We start from the raw sequence: 13,069 nt of genomic DNA on the forward strand, positions 1-13,069 counted from the left end.
AATGTTAAATACACATATTTAAATGTTGTTCTAATTACCTAGGTACTTATATTTTATTATATAAGTACGTACAGTCAAGAGCACATTAGACTTGACACTGTACTTTGGACTTATGTACGTAGTTGTCTATGCTTTGGACTGTTCTTATCGTAAGCGGCATAGAGTATGATTTAAATCTTAAATGTCAAGCGTGATGTGCTCTTGACCCTGTACGTATTCTTATTCTAAAAACACGTATAACACAACTGTTTTAATTTTTAACCGACTTCAAAAAAAGAAGGAGGTTCTCAATTCGACTGTATGTTTTTTTATGTATGTTACGCGATAACTCCGATATTTGTGAACCGATTTTCATGATTCTTTTTTTGTTGGAAAGGAGGTAGTTCCATAGTGGTCCCATTTCATTTTTAAGAAATTCATCTACCTCTAAGGGTGGCTGTTCACGCATGAATATTCATTTTTATAAATAGCGCCTAATTCATACTTAAGGAGCAATTATTTTAATGGTTGATTTTGCTATTTCTTCAATTCAAGGCGTTTTTCTCAATATACTTTGAGTAGCGAGAACCGATTTTTATTACCTCCAGTGTCAAGTCCTGTATAGTGGCGAATTTAAGGATATTTAAATAAAACTTAGCAAATAGACGTAATTCCACGTACTTTTGAGGTCGGTTTTTTTAGTACTCTGTACTGAGATTATTCTTTCTTGGCTTTTCGCGGTTAGAATGCTAATAGCTGTTTAATTTTTTTTTTTCAAAACGAATTTATTGTCAATATAATATCTAACAACTGGTCCAATATTTTACATGCTTATTTACTAAATATTATTTTTCGTCAACTTTAAAATACACATAAACAATATCACAATTATATTCATACTAGACTTGTATACATTTGTATATTTTCTCATTCAAATAAATATGGACATTCACTTATGTAAATAGAGATTATGATTGTATATAACAATAACAATAATTATTAGTACATGAAGATAGATTCTAAAATAAATAATAAATTTCAAATATTTTATACAATGTATCCTCTCCCACAAAATTTATTACTTGGTGCTAGTTCTGAGTACTTCATCGGCCGATGTTTTAATTTCTTCCCAAGATATGTGAATATCTTTCTCTTCAGTGAAACGCGAACATATGGCCAATCTTAGGAAATAGACATCGTCTATCTTAGATGGAACGAGGTGAATTTTTCCGCGACCGTTAATTCGTCTAAGCAACGCTTCATTCAGTTCATTACTTCCTTTCACCCTGAAGCATACGAGTCCCATTGTCACCTCTTCAAACAATTCAAACCTCTCATCCGAAGTGCACAAATTCTCGAAAAGATGAGCCAGAGCAATATGTTTCCTGATATGCTTTTGGAGATTTTCTACTCCATAGAGCCTCAATACAAACCATAACTTCAATGCTCTGAAACGACGCCCAAGTGGAATTTGCCAGTGACGATAATCAGGTACAGCTCCTTGCATGTCATGTTTCAAATAAAGAGGATCTACATTGAACGCATCCACGATCCATCGCGGTTCCTTTAGCCAGAGCGCGGAACAGTCAAAATTAACCAGCATCCACTTGTGAGGGTTGAAATCAAATGAATCTGCCTTTTCAACACCTTTCATAAGGTAACGGTACTCAGGGCAAATAAATGCAGATCCTGCGTATGCAGCATCGATGTGCAACCATATGTTATGTTCATTACATGCATCACCAATTTCGTCCAAAGCGTCAAAGGTACACGACGATGTTGTGCCCAATGTAGCCACCACCTGCAATTTATATTCTTTAACTGCTGCTATTTAATCTGCTGCATGTTCAGTCTGTTTTGTTATCTTTGTACTTACGTAAAAAGGAATAAGTCCGTTGCGAATATCTTCTTCGATGACTTCACGAAGCATGTCACCACGTAAACGTCTCTTACCGTCCGTTTTCACAGACCGCAGTTTTACTCCTCCCAATAGACCAGCGCGCTCAACTGACGAATGTGCTTGCTCTAAAAATAATATACATTTCGTTATAATTAATTATCTTATTGGTTTAATGGTTGGAACCTCTAATAAATTTGTATAATGTACTTACTGCTGCAATAACCCACAAGTTTAGCAAGAATGTCTGTCTCGGTCCATTCAGGGTGTTGTTCCTTAAGGCGTTGTATGGTGCGAGCTTTGGCTCCGAGAAGAGCGACCAATGTAGCTTCGCTGGCGGTGCCTTGGATAACGCCACCTCCTTCGCCACCAGATCGCGCCAGGAAGGCATCGGGCAAACCTAACATTTGGCCCAGCCAATCCAACATCACAACTTCTAATTCTGTGCATGCAGGACTCGCTATCTGAAATTTACAAGAGTATAAATGTAAACAAAAGGTATATTTTGGCATTTATTTATTTATTTTAACTTAATTGCACACAAAATAGTACAAATGGCGGACTTAATGCCATTAGGCGTTCTCTACCAGTCAACAGGAGAGCTGGGTTCAAAATAATTAACAGGGGTGTATAACATGATAATTAAAACAGATAGGAAGAAGTTTATAAATAATTTTAAACACAATATAAACATAGCACATAATATTATATGACTAACTATATTGTTATATAAGCAACCTATATACACATAAATATGTAATACATACACATATATTTAATATACATATTTATACATAACAATGATAGACTAATGGGATGTAGATTAAGACTCCAATATGAAATCGCGGACGAGACGCCGAATAAACATTCGGCGCTTTTTGAATTTGGGGCGGTAAAGCGTTCCAGAGTCGTATTGCCTGAAAAGTAAATGAGTTAGAAAGAAAACCAGTACGGTGAGAAGGAATTAAAAGAGTCAATTTGCTGTCTCAGCGAAGATTGCGATTATGGGATGCACCCAAATATTCAAATTTACATTTCAAATTTCCACATGCACATTTATCATTAATGGTAGAGTAAAGAGTGGAAAGTATTCTCAAATCACTACTCTGGCGAATCGTAAGCCATAATCAAATTTTCGAAGTTCATAAATAAAGTGAATGCAATTATTGAGCAAGCGATCCAATTTGTAGAGAGTTCCTGGATGATATCAGCATAATCAAGGATAGGAAAAATAGTGACCTGTACTAAGAGGTTTTTTGTTGAGATGGGAAGAAATTATTTGAATTGATAGAATGATCTTAAGGTACCAATGATTTTCTGACTAATGCAGTCAATCTGAGGTTTCCAGCTTAAAGTACTATCAATGTGTAGTCCCAGATTTACAACATGAAGTGCGAATATAATAGGTATATCATTATAAGAAAGAGGCGCGACAGATCTCATGTCCAACCTAGGTTGGACATATATATTTGACTAGTCAAAGCATTAGAACTACCCACGACAATACCTTGGCACTTACTTGGGTTGACACTGATGCCAAACTTACTCGACCAATTAGCAATACGCCGCAGATTTTCATTAAGCCCTAGTATTGCATCATCCAGGCAGTTAATCTTGGCCTGCGCATATATTTGCAGATCATCTGCATATAGATGGTGAGAATTGTGGAGGATCGGAGAAATTAAATGAAAACGGAGAACAATAGAGGGGAGATAATTCCACCTTGGGGGACACCTGCTTCAAGATCTGACCAATTAGATAAGGAGACTTTAGCACGAACCGCTTGCTTATGTCCTCGAAGATATGAAGAAAACCAGTCCAGTTCCGGAGGAGAGATTCGCAGATAAGCAAGGATAGCAACAAGGATATCATCAGAAAAATCAATGAGGACTAATACCGTTAACCGTGAATCCTGCCCGACTGTCCTCTGTAACTTTCAGTAATGCTGTCGTAGTACTGTGACCAGGCCGAAAACCAGACTGGTACTGATCGAAGATATTATTACTAAAAAGGAAAGATGACGGGTGGCGATGAACAATCGCTTCAAGAATTTTTGAAAGGAAGGGTAGTGTAGAAATTGGCCTAAAGTGTTTAAGGGTTGTGGGGTTATTCATCTTAGGAAGATGCAACAACATACGCCCTGCGCCAGTTGTTAGGGAACGTACCAGATGAGAGGGCTAAGTTGATAATGTGAATAATAATAGGCAGAGCACTATCTAAACAAAGGACTATCATTTGTCGACTAATGTCATCATATCCATTAAAGACATTGTTTTGCGAATATCGGACTCCGAAAGAAAAAATAAAACTTTCAGATGGTTGGCGAAAGAAAGGAACATCTTTGAGAGCCTCCGCTTTGCCTGCCCATTGAGTGCTGACACTAGCCGAGAAATGCCGATTGACATCGTCCAGAGTGAAAGGATGAGGTAAAGCGTCATTCTGAGGTCTAACTAAGCCAATATTTTGACTTCAAATATTTCCAAGTGTCAGCTGGAGAAGAGTGGAGAAGGTTGTCATGAAAATAGTGACGCTTTGCAACTCTCACAATCTGGTTACAGAGATTTCTATGAGCCTCGAAAGTAGCCCAGTTTTCCTCAGACCTACAAAGTTTAAATTTACGAAAAGCTCTGTCGCGCCTCCTCATTGCTATACGCACCAAAGAAGTGATCCGGGGCGCAGGTGGTCTTTTCAGTTTCAACGAGCGTAGGTAATGGTGCATGCTTGTCGTAAAAACTTAATAAGGTGGCACTGAATGTTATCAGCTTGCCGTCTACAGTGAGCGCTGCCATAGCCCAAGTGAGCAAGTTTGTCTAAGTCAAGCCTGGCAAAATTTCTCAGTTCCGTAGTTTCTGGAGAACGTTTGTGAGGCTATATTTGTACATCACAAAAATCAAGTTATGGCGGGAAAAACCAGGGGCGGGGACCTGACCGTGCTTCACTACAAGGTCAGGAGAGAAGACAATAGCATGATATTCCATGAGTCCTTGGATTCAATGTTGTGATGAGTAGCATTAAGCTCAAGTATAGAATGAATGAATGAGAAGGACTTAATGGCAGATGTTACGGTGTAACGGCAGAAATTACAGGACGCGAGAGAAGGTTAGTGTTGAAATCACCTATGATTATGTAATGTGTGTAGTCTGTTGCGAGCGAGCCTAACACAGAAGTAAGAGAAGTGATAAAATCGACAGCAGGAGGACAATAAACTACTCCAAGAACAGCTTTAACCCCAGAAACTACTATCTCTAAGAAACGGTATTCGATGCCATTTTCATTTTGATCCGATGATGAGAGAGAATATGACATTCTTTTCATAAAGAAGAAATTGTAGAATTTGTTATTTTTTTTTCAAATAGCTAGTAATGTTGATAGATATCATAGAAGAGTTTGATATAGAGGTGTATTTAATTGTAAACATACGCGGTAAATATACTTTATATAGACCCCTAAAAGGTTCAGCGTGATGCGCCAGAAATTGACATAGATAAAAATATTAATTACCAAGTAGGTACCATACGATGTTCTCATTCATTCTTATTATCATACTCATATTATATTATAATTACAAATAATTACTTGATTATACTATAATTAAAAAACAAGAAAAGTAAGATAAAATAAAACGACGAACGCTTCTCAAAACAAATGACAAATAGATAAAGAGTCTCAAGGTTCAAAATTTAAATGTCATAAAGTCATTAAGGTTCGTCCAGAGAAGTACTCCAACTTACCTATTTCTGCCGCCAATCAGTAATGTGAACAGTACTGTGTTTCGGTTTCGAAGGGTAAGAGTGCTGGTGAAATTACAGGCACATGACTTATCAAGTTATGTCTAAGGGTGTCGGGCACCATTGGTAAAAAACGCCAACGTTAAGGCAGTAGCAAGGTATTTATTTTTGGAAGAATCTCTTCGACGAACTGCTGTTGTGGAAGGTATAGAGGTGAAAAAGAGTAATCATGGATAAACAACAAACTAGAGCCTAATATTATTAGAGCGGAGATTTTAACTTGTATGGATAAAAGGATACCGAGGATACCTGTCACTTTGCATAGTCTGTATTATGTCTATTATTGATTTGCCTATGGTCATACAACGTCCAAGTATCATGTTTGCGGATGGTCAACCTGAGGTTCGAACGGTTGGAGTCCCGCGATAATGTGAATTTCAATTATTATTTTTTATTTTATAATACTAAGTAACGGGACGTACAAGTCGCGCGCCTGGTGGTAAGTGACACGCCTATTCATAACAGGTGCAGTGCAATTCAGGGCTATAAATCGCAAAAATTTTATGGGCACTGCCATTGCGCCCGTCACCCTGAGACATAAGTCGACAATTCCCATGTGCCTGTAATTTCACCAGCACCCTTACCTTTTTAAACCGGAACTCAGTAATGCTTACATTACTGCTTGGCGGCAGAAATAGGTAAGGTGGCAGTTCTTCCCTGGGCGAACTCTTTCATAAGGAGCTCTACTGCCACTATGTCCTGGTACAAAGAGACTGAATGAGCGGATGGATGGACTTTCAGTTCAATTATATTATTGTATTTTTGCTTATTTTATTTAACATCTATGTGAGTTGTTGAATAACTTTTTCATCACGGTTCAGAGAAGCAACATGTATTGGTGCTATAACTACTTACTCACAATTATGTTGGTTTTCAACAAACAATCGCAACATTACGCGCAATAACGTATCGTTCAAGCGTAATCTGGTTCACTTGCTTACCTTGTACGAGTTTACTTGAACAAAAACATTGACACTGGCATTGGTTAGCACAAATCCATCCTGTACAAATTTCGTGACCTCGGTATCTTTTCATGCCAACTAGTACTAACTAGCGGTAAAAATATTTCAACTAAGTTCCTATACTCGCATATGCCTACTATTACGAACACCACTTTGGATTGTACTTTAGTTTACTTTTCAAACTTTCGAATGACATTATATTATCACATTAGCGGCAGTGCAGTTCCTTTTGAAAGAGTTGGTTCAAGGAAGTACCCTTAGTACTTAGTATTACTACATTCCAGTTTTCAAGGGTAAGGGTCCTAGTGAAATTACAGGCATATGTGACTTGTCAAGTTATGTCTCAGTGTAACGGGCACAGTGGTAGTGCGCCTCAGATCTTTGCAACTTAAAGCTCTGAGTGGCACTGCAAATGTTATGGATAGGCCTCATGGACAGGCGTGTCCCTTACCGCCAGGTGCATGACTTGTTCGTCGCGGTATCACTTATGGTATCATAAAAAAAAACATTTGCCCAATGTGAGACACATGGCGATATAAAGAAATTATTAACATTGTTTAGTGTAAAACTGAACCATGACCTGACCATTAGCATAATGTCAATTAGTCAGTCAGCACTTATTAACTCCAAATAACTATACGCAAACACACACATTATTTCAATTTTATAATATTAGTAATTAACCCGTTTCTTACCCAAGTAAAGCCTATGCAAGCAATAGCGCCGCTGAGCATATCAGCCACGATTGCTGGGTAGGACTGTGCCGTGGGGAAGTAGGCATGGAATCGCGGTGAGTGCCAATGCGTCACGCCGGACATGACCACACGCTCGATGTCCGCCATTACGGCTGTCCACGGCTCAGCTTGCTGCGGCGGCTGCTCCGGCACCAGAGGTCGTAAGTAACCCGGCTTTACAGATGGTACTACTTGCCTGGAAAGACAAAATTACCATTGTAAAGTATATTGTCAAAGTGCATATAGACATACGCCAAGCATGCGCTTGACATATCGTGGGTACAAAAGGTCCTGTTGAGGGTCTTCGTCGAATGGGAAAAAAGTTGGAAATACTCAAAACTGTAAAGGAAAGGAAGCTGCAGTATTTTGGCCACGTAATGAGGTGCAATAGATACCGGAATCTTCGACTAATAATGCTGGGAAAAATACAAGGAAAGCGTAGTCGTGGCAGAAGAAAAACCTAATGGTTGAATAATCTGTTCCACCTTAACACACGTCCCCTCTTTCGTGCGGCAGCTTCAGAAATGAGAATAGCCATGATAGCCGCCAACCTTCGTAGAGAAGTGGCACACTAAGAAGAAAGTATATAGAGACAAATGATGCTGATGATGATATAACATTAACGATTATGATGATACGTAAATGTGGGTTGAGATAGATAATGAGTAAATTCGTTTATTTTTAATATAATAAACTATAAAAATATTTTAAAACTTGTCTTCAAAAAACTTTTCTCCTTCTTTGTCAAATTTTTCACTTAAGATGATGACCTCGATGAGCCAATGATTTGCACTGTGGATGAGGAAGTCTCGGGTTCATTTTCCGGTAGGAACAGTTTGGGAAATGAAACGTTTCTAAATTGGTTCTTGTCTGGGGAATGCCCCGGAGAGAATTATGTTGCTCATGGTAATTCCATAGTTTGAGACCAGTAATTATTGGTGTTGTTGTCTGGTACATTATGATTATAATGTAGTACGCAGCCACGTTTACATTACCTACAATTATTCTAAAAATATCAGAGTACAGATAAGAATGTTCAAATTAACGATGCAAACAAAAATGAACTTACCTCTCTCTGATGTTTTCCAAATATTCCACTATGTAATCTGACATCGCTTTAGCGAAGTCCTTGAAATCATTTGGGTCCATCGTATCTGAAAATATTAAAAAGAAGCAATGTTAATATCTTCAGATTTAAACCGAACTCACCGAGTAACGATAAAATCAAAACCCAAAAAAGTCATTAAATACTAAACATTATCTCAACGCTCTACGAAAAAAACATGATATACGAGTAACTAAACTCTACAAACAGCGTACTACAATTACACTATACAAATAAGTACACTAAGCTCACATAAACATTACATAGAACGAACCAAAAGATAACACGGTAAGCTCGACACCTGCAAAATACACCGTCGTCATTTTGACGGTTCTTAATTTCTTCTAATCAGACATCAATATCTTGTAGAATAGTGACCTCTGATTGTAAAAAAAGGAAAGCGCTGAAATTACTCGGCTAAGAGTGGTTACCCACGGCGACTTAGCAGCGATGCAAACGCGCGTTCGTGAAAAGCTCGATTGGATCGCTACACTTACGATTTATAGGCGATTGCAGAGATGATACGCGCAATTGCATGAATACAAACGCACGATTGCATCGATACAAACACTTATAAATCACAAGTGTAGCGATGCAATCGCGCGTTTGTATCGATGCAGTCGCGCGTTTGCATCGCTGCTTAAAGTCTCGCGTATGTGTAAAGGTAGGCGATTAGCCATTGCATCGCGTTTGTATCGCCGTGTGTAACATTCTAAGGGTCATATTCTAGAACTCTACTTAATGCTCAAGTCAGGATTTGAGTATGGTTTAAAGCACTCGAAATCGTACTCAAGTCCCTGCCATTAGAGTCGTATTTCCAGTGCTTGAAATCATACTCTGATCCTGACTTGAGCATTGAGTAGAGTTCTGGAATACAGCCCTTAGATTCAATAAATCTGGCCCTATTTCTACAAAGGCAAGTACAAAAGGCAGCCTTATAAGGGTACATACCAAAATTCAGTTTAAGATCTTGATCCGTCATGGCGAGACCTATGTAACGATAAAATTGCAATATTGTACATAAGGTATTTAAATTACGTATTTTATTTGAATAAGTCTACTAAACTTAGATACTTTTTATATACGTTTGTACCTGTACTATAGGTCTCATCAAAGTTCGGTCGGAAACTAACTAAACACGCAACGCAATGAAAAGAAATTAAAACCAAAACCGTTAATGTATGTTTACAATTACGACCTTACAACAAAAAGTGGTTAGTAAATGTAGACCTCTAGATTTTATATTAGACAATAAATCTTAACAAATTAATTAGTAATCGGCAAAAGGAGGCAGTGGCCTGTTGGACCGCGGACCCAACTCAATGCCGAGAGAACGTCGCTTGCGCAACAAGCAAGTGGTGCGAGGCTAGGCGCGGACCTCGTGGTTACTGGCGTGGCGGGGTTACATGCTCACAAATTCACAATATAAAGACCAAATTGTATATTGTTTTGTTTCAAAACTAAAGTCTCAATCGCTTATTAATTTGAAACATTTGGATTCTTTTTCTAAAATAATTATAAATGAAGTAAAGTAACAAATGTATAAAGAATTTTTCCGGTGTTTTAGTATTTCAGGTGTGTCCGTTGACCGCATGAGATCTTTTTACCTGTATTACGTAGGTATATACCACAGATCATTTTAAATAATAATTATAATTTATTAGCTGATATTATATGAACCACATTTACTGAGGGATTCAACAAAAAATAATTCTTTCTGTAATTAAATTATTCACGTTCTTTGTATAAGTAGGTATATTTTATTAAGTGTCGGTATAATATTGAACCACTTTGTTTTGGCACGAAAACTAATAGATTATAATATTACAAAAGTATATTACAAATTACATACTAAATATTAAATTACAAATAGACGCTTAATTTTGGAATTCAACTCGTATAACCACCATTATATTACAATTTCCCATCATCGTAAATCATCAGAAAATTCGTCTGTATGAGGTTTCTACAAAAACAGCAATCTTAAAAAAATGTTCATAGCAATAATCTTAGACTATAATTATCAACAATTGAAAAAAAAAATGTTATTACATAGAGTACCTACTCGCTTTTGCAAATGTGGTTTCGTACCACTAAACATGATTTAAGTACAAAATATATTAACAAATATCAAAAATTATTTCGACCTGAAAAACATGCATGCAGCATGTATCATTATTAGAATAGAACAGAATATCATTTATGTGCCTTAAATGGGGTGGGTACGATATGTAAAGGTTGGTGGTAAAATTAGTTTGGAGAATTTAATCCAATTTAGCCTTAAATAAGAGCATGCAAATAATTAACAAATTGATTGAACTAAAACAAGATAACATCATTATTTAAAGATTAACATAAAATATGCATCGATTTCGGATCTTTATATTTGAAAAAATCGTCAATCGAGTAGAATAATTCTGTTCTGGAAGCCAAGTGAACAATTCCCTTTTAAATTTATCCAGAAGAAGGTATTTAAATCGATGCGGTATTTTATTAAAAACTTTTTACACATTGCATAATTACGTTTGTATATAATTACGTTTCAGTTTTGGGATTGTACCAAGTATCACTTTGTTTGCGTTTCTCAGGCTTCTAGTAGTTATACCTTTCACGAGTACAATTTTTTGTTGATTTAACCTTATAAATACACCAGTTTCTAGTATGCATAGACAGGGCAGGGGTATTATTTTAAGTGATTTAAAATGGGGGCGACATGATACATCTGGTACCAAATTACAGATAGCTCGGATACACCTTTTCTGTGCTATAATAACTTTCCTGAAGTCTGTACCGTAAATGATAATATAGTAACTGAATATTGGTTCTACAATATACATAATAAGCTGTCACTTATTCGCCACTCTTGTTAATTTGTATAGAGTAAAACCAAATCTATTTATTTTAGTGCAGACACTCTACATTTGATGCTTCCCACTCAACTTATTATCTATAATTAACCCCACAAATGTCACATTAGTGGTGTTCTGCAGAATTGCTCTCCATTATTTTATAATTCACATTCATTTCATTATTTCCAATTTATTACTTTAGTCTTAGATAAATTAATTTGAAGATTATTGTTTTGTAGCCATTCAATTAATGATGTCAATGTTGTTGATAATTCATTTTTATGTTCTTCCAATATTGAATTTATTGGAGAAGTAACAACAACTGATATATCGTCAGCAAAAAGAATTGTTTCAAGAACCATGCTTTCATTTATGTCATTAAAGTATAATAGAAACAGCAGGAGACCAAGTACACTACCTTGGCGAACTTCGTAATTAGGGTAAAACCGGGTTAGATGGCCATAGGGGCAGATGGCCAATCGCAATATTTCAATGATCCGCTAACGAGATGGCGATAGTTATTGCTCAGTTCGCATCGCATCGTGTCTGAGGGTCGTATTCCAGAACTTTACTCAATGCTCAAGTCAGGACTTGAGTATTGCAGTGAGCACTGAAAATCATACTCAAGTCCTTGCCATTAGGGTCGTATTTCCAGTGCTTGAAATCATACTCAAGTCTGCTCAAATCCTGATTTGAGCATTGAGTAGACTTCTGGAATACGATCCTAAGTGCAAGTGTACGGCGAATATGCTGAGTAAGAAAAAGAAAAAGTAAATGATTATCACTAGTAACAGGTTTCTTACCACGGTATAACTTCTTTTTATTTTCCCGATATTATATGTGTCTCGTACACTAACACCTCTAGTAGGCACAACGAACTCTTTTGTGAAGGACTCCAGGCATTTCATTGAGATCCTAAACAGTACCACAGTTGACGAGAATGAGACAATGGTTAGTTATGACGTTGAGTCTCTTTTCACAAACGTACCAATAAAGGAGTGCATCGACGTTATCAAAGTGAAACTTCAAGAAAATAACATCCCAATGGAGATTGCTCAATTACTTGAACATTGCTTAAATTCGAGCTACTTCCTGTATAATGGTCAATACTATCTTCAGATTGATGGTGTAGCGATGGGCAGTCCCGTTGCTCCCGTTGTTGCCAACATTTGGATGGAACACTATGAACACGCCGCCATTCTGTCAGCACCATCAACAATAAAATTATGGAAGAGGTATGTTGATGACGTATTTTGCATAATGGAAGGAAATGAGCAACATATACAAAATTATTTAGCACGTCTTAATAACACCCATAATAAAATGAAGTTCACTTGTGAAATTGAGAAAAATCGCGCGCTTGCATTTTTGGATGTATTGGTCAAAGTCCGACAAGACGGTTCACTCGGTCATTCTGTGTACAGAAAACCAACACACACGGACAAATATTTACATGCCACTTCACATCATCACCCAAAACACCTACATTCGGTCGTCAGGTCATTAACCAATAGAGCTTATGATCTTTGTGATTCACACCACCTACCACAGGAACAGGAGCACGTTAAGACGGTTTTGCGACAGAATGGGTACAAAATAAAAACATTTAAACCAATACACAAAAGGAAGAAGCAAATTGACGTACAGAGACTACCAGTTTTTCTGCCCTATGTACAAGGGGTGACAGATAAAATAGCCAGGTCGCTAAGGAAGTTTTCCATAAAAACTGTTTTCACCCCCTTAACCAAAATAGGA

At 37.1% G+C, this 13,069-nt stretch overlaps 1 protein-coding gene across 1 annotated transcript; it reads right to left on the reverse strand.

Moving 5' to 3' along the window:
- Nucleotides 1–712: 712 nt before the first annotated feature.
- LOC113232677 (aromatic-L-amino-acid decarboxylase) lies at nucleotides 713–9,467 on the reverse strand. The gene is made up of 6 exons (XM_026467450.1): nucleotides 9,417–9,467; nucleotides 8,430–8,514; nucleotides 7,322–7,556; nucleotides 2,091–2,340; nucleotides 1,856–2,004; nucleotides 713–1,780 (listed from the first exon to the last, which is right to left on the reverse strand). Exons 1-6 carry the CDS (start codon nucleotides 9,445–9,447, stop codon nucleotides 1,058–1,060), a joined length of 1,473 nt encoding a protein of 490 aa, XP_026323235.1. The 5' UTR covers nucleotides 9,448–9,467; the 3' UTR covers nucleotides 713–1,057.
- Between the last annotated feature and the right edge of the window lie 3,602 nt (nucleotides 9,468–13,069).

This window comes from Hyposmocoma kahamanoa, unplaced genomic scaffold, assembly GCF_003589595.1.
Source record: "Hyposmocoma kahamanoa isolate Upper Pololo Valley unplaced genomic scaffold, ASM358959v1 102, whole genome shotgun sequence".
Classification (NCBI taxonomy): domain Eukaryota; kingdom Metazoa; phylum Arthropoda; class Insecta; order Lepidoptera; family Cosmopterigidae; genus Hyposmocoma; species Hyposmocoma kahamanoa.

What these genes read in the sequence shown, in the direction of transcription:
- LOC113232677 (XM_026467450.1), bottom strand. Translation starts at nt 9,447, where the DNA reads ATGACGGATCAAGATCTTAAACTGAATTTTG. An exon ending in AGATCTTAAACTGAATTTTG is followed by an intron (nt 8,515 to 9,416) that starts GTATGTACCCTT and finishes TAATATTTTCAG; the next exon opens with ATACGATGGACCCAAATGAT. An exon ending in ACGGACTTATTCCTTTTTAC is followed by an intron (nt 1,781 to 1,855) that starts GTAAGTACAAAG and finishes TATAAATTGCAG; the next exon opens with GTGGTGGCTACATTGGGCAC.